Here is a 15,181-nt window from a genome sequence, read left to right on the forward strand (position 1 = left end):
CAAGACACGGACATATACATCTTGTCATACCAAGCATTCTTGACAGATCTGACATGAGATGAAGTCAGAATCTGCATATCTGAAACTCCATCTTTGAAACGAGCACCCACAACCTTAACCATGGATAGTAGCTACTGCTGCGCCTCCAGCAAACCGGTAACTGGAAAATCCGCCTTGGCTGACTGAGGCTGCGAACAGTGGCAGTTCTGCTACAGGCTCTCCGGGGGTATGATCATGGGGTAGATCCGCAAAATGCATCAGGAGTCGATCAATCGCGACATTCTCCAACATCCTTTGCTCAACAGCTGAGCTCGAAGGAGCATCCAAAAATAGTATCCTTTGGCCCCCAGATTAGTGAGCACTCTATACGGCCCTATGCAGGTATATGCTTCTCATTGTGGCCATGCCCTCTTGCTGACTCCCATACCAGAGTGTGATACAACGCCAGTAATAGAAGGTCGTTTACAACATCGTTTATGCGTTTGTTTCAGGCACAGATTGTTACGGGCCAAATCAGACCGGGGATGATATCATGCATTGCATAACTTCCAATTATCCATCAGTGCATTTGGACTATGCTCTTCCATGTGCATTGAATATGGGTCATCTATGTATATCGCGGGATTTACAAGTCCCGGGTAATTCGGCAGGTTTTCCTCCTACAACACATGCGCAAAATCTAGACTTTGACCATAAATCAACCATGAATTATCGCGGAGTTGTCTACGATGTCGGACTGAGTTCAACGACCAAGGGCTTTCAGTCGAACCCTTCGATCTCGCCCTCGTGGAACACGATATGCACGTAATCGCCAAAGATTTGCACGCCAACGCTGTGCGAGTCGAGAGTGAGGAAGTCCAGCGACTCGCAACCGCTGCACGTGCTGCTCATGCAATGGGACTTACGGTGTTCTTTAACCCATGGAAGATAAATGCAGACGTCGACGAGACGCGCGCTTATTTCGAAGAGGCCGCGCAGGCAGCCGAGCAGCTCAGGAACGAAGGTGTCGATATAGTCTTCGTTGCTGGCTGCGAGTACAAGATCTTCAGCAAAGGGGTCTTTCCGGATGACTCGTTCAATGAGCGCGGAGCGTGGTTTGGCGCTCAGCTCCCTGGCGGCTATACGCTGGAGGATATCCCCGAGACCGTACGTGAGAAGTCGACAAAACTAAACGAAATCTTACAGTCTTTCGCTGAAGCGATCTGCACCAAATTCGCCGGACCGTTGACATATTCAGCTGGGACCTGGGAAATCGTCGACTGGAGCATCTTCGACATCGTCGGCATCGACTACCGCCGCTGAGGCAAGACAAAAGAGCAATATGTCGCAGGCCTCCAGTGTCACAAATTCGACAAACCCCTCGTCATAATGGAAGTCGGATGCTGCGCCTACGAGGGATCAGCTGAACGTGGTGACGGCGGCTTCATGCTTCTAAAAGGCACGAATCCAGACGGCAGCGGCATTTTCGAAGACGGCGTCGTTCCGACCCGTAGCGAGCGGGGGCAGGCGGATTATCTGGGTACGCAGCTTGATCTCCTTGCAAATGCGGACGCCCACGCAGTATTTGCCTATGTCTTTTCATTCCCATGCATGTCGACGGGTGAGGGGACAAAGGACCTAGATATGACGAGTTATTCATTGGTCAAGACATTCCCGGATCGGGACGAGAGGTCAAAGGCCATGCCTCCCTGGGCACCCAAGGAGTCGTTTCTTCGTGTTGCCAACTTCTTTCGGGACCATGCTGCAGCCACATCAATCTCTCAATAGCCCATCATCAGATGTCTGAAATTGGATGGCGGAATGAAGTGCATGCATTTCTCCCACATGGAAGCAACAAGTCTTTGTACAGTAACCCGTACACCTGACGCATCTTTATCTTCCCTACACGCTGTAGATCCTCCTCACTTTCTCTCCGTCTGTGTTGCAATCAGCGGTGTGGTACCTACACATCCAGCCCCGGATGGCGTCAACCTCATGAGCTGAAATGAGCCTCGATCTTTAATATGTACTGCGTACAGTGAGTGCATTCAGGTCTCAAATTATATAGTCTGCATGTCCAGATGCAATTGCATTGGAACATAAACAGAGCTCTAGCCTCCTCTAACCTCTCTAGATACCATCTCATCTCTCAGGGCCATTGCCACAAGTTGAACTTCGTCGACACTTGTCCAAGATATGCTATTACCAAACCCCGTAGTCCGTGAATCATGGTCGACCCTAACCTTCACCGGACAAAACCACCCCATTCATACTCGCTAAGTCTGCTATTTCATGCATATTCATCGCATCTGCGCTCTCGCGGTATAGGATGACTTGAAAGTGGTCCATGTCCGTTGAATCTCGTGGCATGGACATTCGGTAATATATATATATCGCTAGCTATTCGCTCAGCACAAGTCAAATTGATTCTGCCGACGGCTCTAGTAATTTTATCTGGATAACGTTCAAATGCATTCGATCAGTACCAGATATTCTCATATTGCTGCAGACCTATTCACCTAAATACAATCCCTCTGGCAGCTAATAATCTGCTTTACTAGAAGTGACAACACAAGAAAAGGGAATCAATAACCGGCTTGATAATAAACAAAGGGTAATAATTCTGTTCACAGGAAAAAAAAAAAAAAAAAAAATACACAAATATTCGACCAAAATTAAACGCCATTTCACAATACAAGACCCCTAACATGCCTCCCAGAAAATAGAAATGGCAAGATTGTTGAACCCTCCCGTTATCTATACAGCAAGCAGTTTTGATATGTCATTAATTAGTGTGGCCTCGAATGTCCGGGTGGGACGCAAGGGCCCTTTGAGCCCCTAGAGCCACGCATGTCAACTGCCGTGTTCGCTTTGATGATAGGCATGGAGAATATGCAATCCGGGATAGTTTCGAGTACAGCCTGATCTCGAATGTATCGTACAGTGACATATCATAACGCCGCGCTGAATGATCCGATGGAAGTAGATGATGCTCTCATAAAGTGGTTGTCAAATTAAGGAAAATGAAAGGAAAGAAAATATCGGGACAAGCGAAGGTGAGGATTCGAATAGAAAGTGACATGTACGGTTCGTGGTGCTTTTTATAGAAAAAAATAAAGGCGCAGACAGCCGTCATAATGTTGAAAACGAATAGTCAGACTTATGATCGGTCGGGATTCGTCACCTGTCAAAAGTTAGTCTTAATCCTTTATCTCGTGAAATCGATTCGACTGTTTACCTTTAGAATCCGACGCGAAAAGTCCTGATCGTCATCAATGCTGCCGTTGCTCTGGCGTCTTTGGGCCAAAAAGTCACCGTCGAACCTCGAGTCCGACATGGAACTTGTGGACTTGGGCTTGCCAAAGTTGTCAATGCGCGCATTGCGGGAGTATTCGTTCTGCATACCCTTGCGCTTCCGGAAGCGCCAGAGGAAGAAGCCTGCACCCACCAAGGCACAGAATCCGACAACACCTACCACCACACCTGCCGCGATGGCTGCTGTGTTGGGGCCCGAGTCCTTTGAAGTTTCATCAGTTGAACCCGTCTCGCTTGCAGCGGTCGCCGTGACGGTGTGTCCTCCAGAGGTCTCAACAGTACCATCGGTTGAAGTCGATGAGCTACTATCAGTGGAACTGGATGATCCATAGGTCTTGACATCGTCACTTTCGCCGGTCAGATAAACAGCATAGGCGCTATCACCACCACCTAGAATCGAGCAGGGTCAGTTGACATGTACTATGCGTTTCATATGATGGGCACATACACTTATCAGAAGGATACCCGTTGCAAGAGACGTCGCACTCATCATCGGAAACCTTCTTCGACGATGCCGGGATTTCATCTCCACATAAACAGTTCGAACCTTGGTATAGCGCATACACGGCCTTGTTCTTCTTTGTGCACTGTGTTTTACAGTATCCTGAACTCTGGAAGGTGTAAGGTCCTTGATCCTTCAACGGCGTCGCATCACTGTAGCAACCCTTGGAGGACGAATCCGCTGCCATCACAGGGACACTGGCGGCGAAGAAGAGCGTCGAAGTGAGGAAAGCGGAGCGTATCGTGGAGAACCTCATCTTGCAGGATGTATATACAATCGAATCGGTTTGTTAGGACAGATCGAATCGATATCAACGGTGGCTGGGAGTTAATCCGGATACCACGCGTAGGGGAGTTGTTAATGTTGATTTGTATATTGGCCGCCAATAAAAGGACCAGGGACGACCCGCGTAACCCTTCGGACCTTGTGTCGTGCTAACGGTGGATTCCTCAACGGGGAACCGCGTTGTAAGGGCGATTAGGGATGTCGACTCGTCGGCAACGGGATTAAGTCGATGAACAGCGATAGGAGAGAGAGGAACGATTCGGTGATGATAGGTGGTAGCGATGAAAGGGAGGAAGGGTCCGGGTCCCTTTGGCGGGGACAGACTTTTAGGACGGTTGTTTCAAAAGCTTCCCCCTAAATCCCGAAGAAATAGGATGACCGATCACCCTAAATGTGCAGGCAGAGTCGAAAAAAAAAAAAAAAACAAAATGGACAACGGATACCTCGTGCTGAGGACGAGTAGTTGATAAAGAGGGAACAATAGGGAGGAGAGAAACCCTACTATTGGCGATAGAGAGGGTGACAGGAGGTTGGAGAGACTCCCTATTTGGCGCGGCAAAGCGAATGTGTGCGTATATGTGAGAGCGAGTATGAGTAAGTCGAAGAATGATTTTCGACCGACAGGGAAAGGAAAACACAAGAAAAGGAAAATCCAAGGAAGGGAGGGAAAAGAGCGAAAGCAAAAGAGAAGAGAGAGAAAAAGAGCAGAAAGAGAGACTGGAAGGGGAAAGAGAGAGAGGGAGGGAGAGAACGAGGAAGCAGGGGAAATGAAGGGAATCTCTTTCTCGCCCTGGATGCCCGCCCGGGTTGGTTACCGTAATTTACCAACCGGGACAACTGACCCTGACCCAGAAGGGAGAGAATTGTGGTACGGACGGTTACGATACGGGATTAGTCATCGATGCATGGACGGCCCAGGGGGAAAAGTGTAAAGGCGATCCTTGCTGCTTGGGGGCACGCGGGCTGCTAAACTATACCTGGATAGGTAATGATGGGGGCACTGGTGTGACACGCCAGGGCGGCACTCGATAAATAAAAAAAGAGGGGAAGGATTGATGACGAGTATCTGCACAATGTCTGATGAGTAAGCTACATAACTTCCTCATTTACTAACTAAGCATCACTCTGCTAACTATGTCCTTAAGGGATTACCAAAGGATAAACTCGAATACAAGTATAAGTATGCCATACTCTGGAATATAGTCAGCATACAACTAACAATTGCAAACAAACAACTCATCAGTGTCACTTCAAACGGCCACAGTTGATCCCTGCTATCCGGATCTCCCGGTATTAACCAATCAATCCCCGACCAAAAGCGCCTTGCTTTTTGTCCAACGTCCATTTGTCCTCGTCCTAAAAGAAATCATAACCCAATGGATAAATACTCCTACCGCTGGATACATATATTGCTTTGGTTGCTTTGTTTTCTATCCATGGGTTCACTGCGGTAGCTTCCGAGGTGTTTTACAGGTTTCGGTATTATCAGTACGATGGTGTAATTATTTGGCCAATAAGGGTGGATTTATGGGTCTGCTCAGGTACAAGTGCACTGTTGTAAGACTTGTTGTAAGCTTGACAAAAAGAGATCTTTCTTTCCAGCGGGTTGTGTAGACGATATCCAAAGATTTCAAACTCTGCAACAAATCAAAAGCGTAAATGGCCTTGTTCCTGGCGACAAACAACGGTTCAGCGCCAATTGCAATTTCGCTTGCCGTCCGAGGAGGTGGAAAAGATTCCGATGGCAAATGCAGCCTCAGGCATTGATTGCATTTATGCACAATGATGACGATTTATGCTGTCTCTTCAATTAAAAATGTCCAGAACATCTGAGTAGTCCGGAGTGCTCTATACAGACAGTGAACGTTCTATTGATCATATCGTATTACAAACCCTCGACCCTGACAAGTACATTCCATTCCAACATTACCCCGGCATGCTCCCCATACAAGCAATCTATCAATCCAATCCTTTGACGGAATCCTTTAAGCTTAATCCCAACTGCATGCATGTCTCAGGCTACAACTCTGTATACGTGTACTGTACTTTGTACTTTCGTCAGCGACTCAGCATCATCCGTACTTTTTACATCCATCAGAACACAATACTCATACTCGCACTCTCTGCATCACTCCAATAGTACGGAATACACTTGTTTGTACTACAAAGAAAGAACAAAATAAGGCCACCAAAAGCAAGCCTAGAATTCCACTGAAGTCCCCGTCCGGTCTGGACCCTGACTCGCACAGTCGATCTTCGGTCTTCTACACTCCACCCGCCCAAAAAAAGAAGAGACTAGCCCCCGGCTTCTTCTATATTTGGGGATTTTGTATGCAGAATCAAACAGAAACATTTGGCAATCGTTAATTAGTATTGTTATCTTGGTCTTAGTTGAGTTTTCTTTTTTCACCCTTTTTCTGTTTTGGGGTCAGGAGACGCCGTACGCCACAGCTCTGTGCTCTGTCCCACATTATCTGTACTCCATACTTGTTCTCTACTGAAGACTATCGTTGTGGATGGGGAGAACAGAGGTATTTTTTCTTTTCTTTTCTTTTTCCTTTGTCCAACATGACTCGGGTAAAAGCAAAAGAACCAACCACGGAAAACGCTATCCGTACCGAGTACCAGGTACTGGAGGACTTCGACTGCTCTTGGAATTACAACATTTGAATCCAAACGAGTGATAGATGTATTGATACGTGAATGTACTTTTATATATACAATCAATCAGTATCCGAACCAGTAGTTGAAAGTCATCTCGGCGCTGCTATTCATAGGACCACATGGGCTAGAAATGAATTGTGTTACCAAACGTGCGGTCTCTACTCGGTCGTTCATGAGCTCCGATGTAATCATCTCTTCGTATATATGCAGTTGATGCAACGATGCAGTTGATGCATTCAATGTATTCCATAAATTGCGTTATTTCCAATATAGATTTGTCGTGTCCACTTTTTGTATCCTTTCGTGTTCAGGTTCCCTTCTGTATAATTCAACATCTTCCAGCCGACAACGGGAGAATCTGAACCGGGCAAGCATCCCAACCAATTATGGCTTGGGAATGTGTATTGTCTTGCTGACCATCATGCAACCATGCACGACAAAAAGCAACACAATAGGATGGAACTCGAAGGGCGTGCCCTGCGCAACAACACCCAAGGGAAGATCCTCGAGTACCCAACCCTGCGAAACCCAGTATGCCATAAGCGAAGCGATAGACAGCGTCGTCGGAATCGGTGTGCCTTCGAAATACTTCGACTTGCCAGTCTTGTCCTTGGGCAGCACTGCGACGGTCACGTTGAACCGAGCCAAGCGTGTCAACCCGCAAAGCACAAAGAAAGTCAGGAGCAAGTGGTCGGCCGGAGTGCGAGCTCCGAGTGCGAATGCTGCGGCAGCGGGTGCAAGGCCAAAGGAGATCTAGGACGACGAAAGGAACAAGAAGTTAGCCAACGAAATGGGGACCAGCGCAGAAAGAGGATTATACCAGATCAGCCAACGAGTCAAGCTCCTGTCCCATCAAAGACGACCTCTTCCTCCACCTTGCAATCTTTCCATCCATGAAGTCAAAAAACAATCCAAAAGGCATGAAAGCAAGAGCGGCCCAAATGTTGCCGTAATCAGTCGGCTCTCCTAAACAGTATCGCATGGACGAGAAAACAGACATGACTGTTCGCGAAACGGTCAGCGACGCACGTAAATATAGGGGGATCCACTCGAATAGGACTTGCCTCCACAGAAGCCTAGCACAATTGTTAGCAAATGTAGGCAAAAGGTATAAGCGATATCATCCAGTGTATTTACCATTGAGCTCAGTAACCAAATCAGCGAGATGCAGGGCCCTGTCAATTGAACGCCGGATCAGCAAACCCAGCTAAGCGCTCAGTAGCAGAACCCAAAAGATCTAACCTGATCATGCTAAAATGTCCTGTTTCCGCTGATAGCAGCATCTTCTGCTTTTCCTGGCCTGCAAATCATTAGTTGCCGTTACCATCCAGCAGAAAATCCGGATGCCTACCACCATCACCCGAGGTCGGGTTACCGCTATTCGAAGAATTGCTCGACGACATTGCTGTTGTTCTGCGAGACATGCTCAGATAGACACAGAGGTAAGATGAGCAACAAAAATAAAAGGTGAAAAAGAATCCTGGAATTGAGGTGGACTCCGGTGGAGATGCAGTGATAAAATGGCGGGAAGTTGTTGGCGTGAAGTGAGTGTTGACAAGACGCACAGATTCTACGGCTGGCGGATACCCACGTCATTGCCGGGGGGTCATGGCTGACTGCGCCACATACACTAGCCGCAGTTACGGAAAATAGTTGTTGCAAGCCTTTTTTTTTTTTTTCCCTTAATTTTTTCAGATAGAAGCACCATTATAGATTGACACTGCGTACACTAATGGCCAGTATGTTCTACAGCTTTGACACAGAAGCAACCAACACTTTTCCTAATATGCACAAAAGGACAAAAAGTTTCCTGCAAGAGCTCCCAATTTCCCCAAACGCCGTAATAAGACAGTAGCAGTAGATATGACAGAGACTGCCTAGAATCGGCCACGAGGGGCTCCGCGACCACGGCCGCCGCCTCTCGAGAAACCTCCACCACGGGGGGCACCTCCCCTACCCCCGAAACCACCTCCAAAACCACCCCCGAAACCTCCGCGTCCACGGGGAGCGCCGCCTCTGCCACCGCGGGGAGCACCACGTCCACCCCTCATTCCACCACCACGAGCACCAGGCTTGGTAACCCTCTTCGGCTTCGCGGCACCTAGAATTATGTTAGTTGAAAGTGTAAAACGAATTGAAGGGTTGGGGTCCGTACCCGGTGGGGGCTTGGGCTTGGGAAGGAACCTAAGAAGACTTATTAGCAACAACAACTTGTGAAAAATCGAAGAGAGAATGCAACGTACTTCTCCAGAGGCAAGAGCTTGTCACCGCCGATGAAAACCTTGTCACCAGCCTTGAAAGAGGTTGCGACAATGCCCTCCTGAGGCTTGACGGTAAAGTACACCTGGTTGATGGGGCCTAGGATCTCGTCGACCTTTCCAATAGGAGTCTATTAAATCGCATTAGCCTTAATGATCGCTTATATTAGATTCTTGTTCGGTGGTTTCGGACCTTGTTCTCGAGGTAGATGGGGGCGTTGAAGTAGGGAATCTTGGGGTTGATCGATTCGCAAACGAGCTCGCCTTCAGACGCGTGCATGAAGCTTCCCATCTCTGCTCATTTATCAGCCTCTGTAATATTTCAAACCAATTAAGAACAGTATAATAATTACCCAGAACCTGCGCGGGCGGACCGAACGACGGCTGGAAGCCTCCGCGACCTGTCCGACGAAAATTTCGTTAGCCCGAGTTCGACTCCCGCGACTTCAAATCATGAATTTTTTGCTCACCACCGCGACCACCGTAAGATCCTCCTCGATTAGCACCAGTGGCGAAGCCACCACGGCCCCCTCCGCGAAAAGACATAATGAATTGAGTTGGTATATGCGATTGAATTGGATAGAACGGGTGTCGGAGAAGTTTTCGTTGGGTGGAAGGCTAGAAACGGTAAAGTGTCGCTAGCCGCCAGGGCAGTTTGATCCCACGTGACTCACCGCCTTCCGTCCCTCATTGTGGATTTGATTTGCATCGCAACGCCCGCGATTGAGTCACCCCTCTATACGCTTCATTTTCTCTCTCCCAGATTGGTACTCCCCGAAACCGTGGCTACAGAGATGACTGCTGAAGGCTCGAAGGATCTGCCCGTGAGGCCCGCGGAGGCCAAGCCCGCTAAGGCGGATGCGAAGCAGTCGAACACCGATGCCCTCCCCGATTTCATCGTCGAGCGAAACAACTTCTTCGAAGAACTGTGGCAGAAACACCTCGAGGAGACCAAGAACAAGCTGCACCCGGATATCAACATTACCGTCGACCTTGGCAATGGAACCTCCTCTACCGTTACGGCCAAAGCTTGGGAGACCACCCCCGCTAAGCTCCTCAAGGATCTTCCGAAAGAGTTGGGCGCCAGTGCTGTGATCGGAAAGGTTGATGGAGAGCTCTACGACTTGGGCCGGGTTTTGGAACGCGATTGCACAGTTGCCTACGTTCCGTTTGATGACCCAGAGGGTAGAGAGGTGTTCTGGCATTCTAGCGCACACTGCTTGGGTGAGGCTTGCGAATGCCAGTACGGGTGTCTTCTTTCGCATGGACCGCCTACACCCCAGGGTTTCTTCTATGATATGGCTATGCCGGACGGGTATGTTGTCAATAAATCAGCCTATAATACGCCATTTTGTCTGCGTTGCAGTGACTGACGTCCAAAATAGCCGTGTCGTCACCCAGAGTGACTGGTCCCCTCTCGAGACCAAGTCGAACCGGATCATGAAAGAAAAGCAGAGTTTCGATCGGCTGGAGGTTTCAAAGGAGGATCTTAGGAAGATGTTTGCGTACAGCAAATATAAGCTGCACTACATCGACAAGCTGGTGACGGGTGAAAAGAGTACCGTGTACAGGTGTGGTACTCTTGTTGACCTGTGCAGGGGTCCTCACATTCAGAGCACCGGCAAGATAAAGAACTTCAAGATCATGCAGGTAATTAATTGGAAGGCCCGGAAGTTATTATGTGGATGCGCCCCGCTAACACCCTGGTTAGAACTCTTCCGCATATTTCCTTGGTGACCAGGCCAATGACTCCTTGCAACGTATCCGTGGTGTCGCCTTCCCCGACAAGCAGCGATTTCATGAGCACATGAAGTTCCTTGAGGAGGCAGAGAAACGTAACCACGTCAGAATCGGCAAGGAACAGGAGCTGTTCTTCTTCGACGAAGTCTCCCCGGGTTGCCCCTTCCTTCTGCCCAACGGGACCAAGATTTTCAATGCCCTTCAGTCTCTCCTGCGATCGGAATACCGTAAGCGTGGCTACCAGGAGGTCCAGACCCCGAACATGTACGATGTCGGTGTCTGGAAGACATCCGGTCACTGGGCCCACTATAAGGACGACATGTTCAAGCTCGATGTTGAGAAGAGGGAGTGGGCTCTCAAGCCTATGAACTGCCCTGGACACTTTGTGCTCTTCGGACACCGGGAGCGCAGTTACAGAGAGCTTCCGCTGAGAATCGCAGACTTTGGTGTTTTGCACCGTAATGAGGCTTCGGGTGCTTTGAGTGGTCTTACTCGTGTCCGTAAGTTCCAGCAGGACGATACTCACATTTTCTGTAGACAGGATCAGGTACGAATCAAGTTCTACTCCCATGCGCGGAGATCAATGCTAACAATATGTAGATCACTTCAGAAATTGAAGGACTTTTCGATTTCCTGCAATCCATCTACGGCCTGTTCGGTTTCACCTTCAAGCTGAAGCTCTCTACCCGTCCGGAGAAATATCTGGGTGAGATCGAGACCTGGAACTACGCCGAGGAGCAGTTGAAGAAGGCCATGTCGAACTTTAAGGGCACCGACTGGACCATCGACGAAGGTGACGGCGCTTTCTATGGACCGAAGATCGATATCACCATCGCCGATGCCCTGAAGAGAGAGTTCCAGTGTGCCACCATCCAGCTGGACTACCAAGCACCGATTAACTTCAAGCTCGAGTACATGTCTCACGAGAAGGCCCAAGCTGGTGCTGAAGAGTCGAAGCAGGAGGGCGAGACTAAGTCCAATGAGCCTGGTCCCGGCCGTGCCCGTCCCGTTGTCATCCACCGTGCCATTATTGGTTCCTTCGAACGATTCCTGGGTATCTTGATCGAGCATTATGGTGGCAAGTGGCCCTTCTGGATCAGCCCTCGCCAGATTCTCATTGTCCCCGTCATGCCTGCCGTGAACGACTATGTCGAGGAGCTGCAGCAACTCTTGCGTGAAGACAAGCTGAATGCCGATATTGACATCAGCGGTAACACCATGCAGAAGAAGATCCGTACTGGACAATTGGCTCAGTACAACTTCATTTTTGGTAAGTTTTCTCATCGATCATTGCAGATTTGGTTTATTTCTAACATTGTCAACAGTTGTCGGCGCCCAAGAGAAGGAGTCTCGCTCCGTCAACATCCGTAACCGTGATGACCCGGCCACTCAGAAACAGGGTGTTATGATTCCTCTTGAAGAAGCACGCACCAAGCTCCGTGCCCTGCGGAAGGAGCGCCGGTTGGTGAACGCTCTGTAAAGGGGCTGAGCAGGGCTAGCGTGGTTGGGACCGCTATCTTACGGCCAACCAGTAATTCATGTTGCTTAACCTATGAATGATGTGATTATTGATTCACCGTCTGTTATGAATGAACAAAAATCGGGAAAGTTGAACGAAGAGATGAAGAATGATATATGCATTTGCTTGACACATGTATTCTTGGTTCTAATCGTAATAATAGGACGCTCTGTTGAAGTGCCAGCATACTACCTCGGCGCATATGAAAGCAACGCAAAGACCATATGTCAGAGTTTATGCTAGCCCCAGACTCAGTATCGGAGAGGTCCGCAGGGCGCGTGATGTTACCAGAGGGCGTAGCCGAAACAAGTACGTCGCCATGTCGGCCGAGTGTAGACAGCTTCACGTCATCATGTCCAAATTGGGAAAACCTAGTACCTCGTTTAACAAACTGACAGCTATTTGTGAAGTCGGGGATTTTCTAATTTAGGGTATTATCACGGCATACAGAGTAGGTTCGGAGATGGATATATCTCCGTCTTCCCGAGGGAAAGTAGAGGGTCCCTCCAGCGGGGTAAGGCTGATAACGACTAACCCACCCCCAGTCATCAACATTTCTTCTCCAATCTTCTTCTCTCCCGTTATTTTAATCCCCAAGAGATCCCATTGACAGACAGAAAAACTATCAAAATGCCACTCAATTCAAAAGCAGTCTACTCCAAACTCAACGGGGACTTCGTCCCGTTCTCCAGCCGGAGAAGTACCGTCCATAGTACCAAAGGTATTGTCTCGTGCACGCAACCTCTAGCCGCGGCTGCTGGACAGAGGATTCTGAAGGAGGGTGGAAATGCTGCTGTATGTCCATTGCATCTTGCCCCGATCTATACATACTAACAACATCAAGGACGCCGCCGTAGCCGTAGCAGCAGCACTAAACATCACGGAACCAAGCTCCACCGGCATTGGCGGTGACATGTTCTGTCTATACTACGATTCCAAAACCAAGAAGATCAGTTCTCTTAATGGTTCTGGTCGCTATGCCGGCAATGCGAGCATCGAGAAGGTCCGGAGTGACTTGAATATTGCGCCTGAGAACCAGGGTGGCTGTATTCCCATGTCTAGTGCTCTGGCGGTGACTGTCCCCGGTGCTGCGGCGGGGTGGGTTGATACGGTTGAGAGGTTTGGAAGTGGTAAGTTGTCGTTGGAGGAGATTTTGAAGCCGGCTATTGAGCTGGGAGAGGAGGGGTTTCCGGTTTCGGAGTTGGCTTCTACGTTTGTGAGTTTCTTTCCATGTTCATGGCTATTCAATTGGAAGAAGATTGACTGGGAAACAGTGGCAAGAAAGCGAGAATCTGCTCCGCAATGCATCGCCGAACTTTCGGGAAATGCTGAAGACAGATCCCAACGGCAAAGACGGTGTTAGGAGTCCCCTGCCCGGAGATATCCTGAAGAACCCGACCCTAGCTCAGACCTTCCGCTCTCTAGCAGCAGAAGGCAAAAAGGGCTTCTACGAGGGCCAGATTGCAGAGGCGATCGTCAAGGTAGTCCAAGATCTTGGCGGCTACATCTCTCTTGATGACCTTAAGCACCACGCGCAAACCGGCACTCAAGCAACAGACGCTATTTCGCTTAAATTCAGCGGCCAGAATATTGTGGAGAACCAACGCACCGGCACTGATGACGGCAAACACCACGGTGTCGAGATCTGGGAGCATCCCCCTAACGGACAGGGTATCGTCGCCTTGATGGCACTGGGAATCCTCGAAGAACTCGAACGCACACACAAAATCCCACAATTCACCGAGGACCAGCACAACTCGGCCGAATACCTGCATGCCGTGATTGAAAGTCTCCGTATCGCCTTCGCAGACTCATCCTGGTGGGTTACAGACCCGGATGTCGAAAAGGTTCCAACAAACGAACTCATTTCGCAGCCCTACCTGGCTGAACGCGCCAAACTTTTCAACCCAGATCAAGCATCCAATGTCCTCGACCACGGCAGCCCAGCACACAACCACTGCGACACGGTGTACTTCGCCGTAACCGACAAGGATGGCAACGGCATCTCCTTCATCAACAGCAACTACGCCGGTTTTGGAACCGGAATCATCCCCCAAGGCTGTGGATTTACCCTACAGAACCGCGGATGCAATTTCTCGCTTACAGCTGGGCACCCTAACGCCCTGGCTCCCCGCAAGAGACCCTACCACACTATCATCCCCGCCATGATTACGAACTCCACAGATGGCTCCCTGCACTCCGTATACGGCGTGATGGGCGGGTTCATGCAGCCCCAGGGCCACGTGCAAGTCCTACTGAACATGTTAGCATTCAAATACCACCCGCAGGCGGCATTGGATGCACCACGCATCTGTCTCGCGGCTACGTCTCCGGAGCCTGGGAAGGATATGGATCGGACCGTTTTCGTTGAGGAAGGGGTTAGTGCGGAGGCTGTTGAGGGTCTGAAGAAGATGGGGCATAAGATCCAGGTGTTGGAGGGGTGGAAGAGGGGGATGTTCGGGAGGGGACAGATTATTCGGTGTCACCATGATGATGGAGTTCTGGTGTATAGTGCTGGTAGTGATCCGAGAGGTGATGGGATGGCTATTCCTGTGGTATAATCGGCTTTTTATGGTTCCTGCAGGAGTCGGATCTAAAGATCTGGAAAGGGAACAGTCCTTCCAATGCAACCAGTGTAGCCCAAGAATCCAATTTCATTGTCAAAAGAATTTTAAACCTCCCACTAATACATAACATCATAGCGTACATCAGTCATCAAAATCAGAAACCCAACAACTCGCCAACAAAAGAAGCCAAAACGTATTAAAAAGTAAAATAAATGTTCACACAGAAATAGAAAAAAAAAAAAAAAAAAAAAAAAAATAAAAAGAATACAAAACCGAAGCAAATCAACAAACCACAACAGTAGCCTTAAGAATCTGTCTCAATTTCGACGGCCGCGGAGGCTGAGGAGTCTCA

General features: G+C 49.1%; 6 protein-coding genes across 6 annotated transcripts; 3 read left to right on the top strand and 3 right to left on the bottom strand.

Moving 5' to 3' along the window:
- Positions 1–798: 798 nt before the first annotated feature.
- ASPGLDRAFT_67735 (uncharacterized protein) lies at positions 799–1,767 on the top strand (the record flags this gene model as incomplete). The annotated part of the gene is made up of 2 exons (XM_022549184.1): positions 799–1,278; positions 1,309–1,767. 2 exons carry the CDS (start codon positions 799–801, stop codon positions 1,765–1,767), a joined length of 939 nt encoding a protein of 312 aa, XP_022399580.1.
- A 1,420-nt stretch (positions 1,768–3,187) lies between these two features.
- Positions 3,188–4,052, bottom strand: ASPGLDRAFT_129747 (WSC domain-containing protein; the record flags this gene model as incomplete). The annotated part of the gene is made up of 2 exons (XM_022540915.1): positions 3,188–3,684; positions 3,743–4,052. The coding sequence occupies 2 exons, from the start codon at positions 4,050–4,052 to the stop codon at positions 3,188–3,190; spliced, it is 807 nt and encodes a 268-aa protein (XP_022399581.1).
- A 2,699-nt stretch (positions 4,053–6,751) lies between these two features.
- Positions 6,752–8,289, bottom strand: ASPGLDRAFT_49010 (CDP-diacylglycerol-serine O-phosphatidyltransferase). The gene is made up of 6 exons (XM_022547014.1): positions 8,097–8,289; positions 7,988–8,045; positions 7,883–7,920; positions 7,810–7,821; positions 7,566–7,747; positions 6,752–7,498 (listed from the first exon to the last, which is right to left on the bottom strand). Exons 1-6 carry the CDS (start codon positions 8,146–8,148, stop codon positions 7,130–7,132), a joined length of 711 nt encoding a protein of 236 aa, XP_022399582.1. The 5' UTR covers positions 8,149–8,289; the 3' UTR covers positions 6,752–7,129.
- A 333-nt stretch (positions 8,290–8,622) lies between these two features.
- Positions 8,623–9,549, bottom strand: ASPGLDRAFT_67738 (H/ACA ribonucleoprotein complex subunit GAR1/NAF1; the record flags this gene model as incomplete). Its single annotated transcript, XM_022549185.1, has 5 exons — positions 8,623–8,929; positions 8,989–9,134; positions 9,197–9,297; positions 9,357–9,404; positions 9,474–9,549. The coding sequence occupies 5 exons, from the start codon at positions 9,547–9,549 to the stop codon at positions 8,623–8,625; spliced, it is 678 nt and encodes a 225-aa protein (XP_022399583.1).
- A 144-nt stretch (positions 9,550–9,693) lies between these two features.
- ASPGLDRAFT_49011 (threonine--tRNA ligase THS1) lies at positions 9,694–12,462 on the top strand. The gene is made up of 5 exons (XM_022547015.1): positions 9,694–10,318; positions 10,389–10,653; positions 10,715–11,290; positions 11,344–12,013; positions 12,069–12,462. Exons 1-5 carry the CDS (start codon positions 9,798–9,800, stop codon positions 12,221–12,223), a joined length of 2,187 nt encoding a protein of 728 aa, XP_022399584.1. The 5' UTR covers positions 9,694–9,797; the 3' UTR covers positions 12,224–12,462.
- A 430-nt stretch (positions 12,463–12,892) lies between these two features.
- Positions 12,893–14,823, top strand: ASPGLDRAFT_36998 (gamma-glutamyltransferase family protein; the record flags this gene model as incomplete). The annotated part of the gene is made up of 3 exons (XM_022544764.1): positions 12,893–13,057; positions 13,107–13,478; positions 13,537–14,823. The coding sequence occupies 3 exons, from the start codon at positions 12,893–12,895 to the stop codon at positions 14,821–14,823; spliced, it is 1,824 nt and encodes a 607-aa protein (XP_022399585.1).
- Positions 14,824–15,181: the final 358 nt, after the last annotated feature.

The sequence above is a fragment of the Aspergillus glaucus genome, assembly GCF_001890805.1.
Source record: "Aspergillus glaucus CBS 516.65 unplaced genomic scaffold ASPGLscaffold_14, whole genome shotgun sequence".
In the NCBI taxonomy this organism is placed as follows: Eukaryota; Fungi; Ascomycota; class Eurotiomycetes; order Eurotiales; family Aspergillaceae; genus Aspergillus; species Aspergillus glaucus.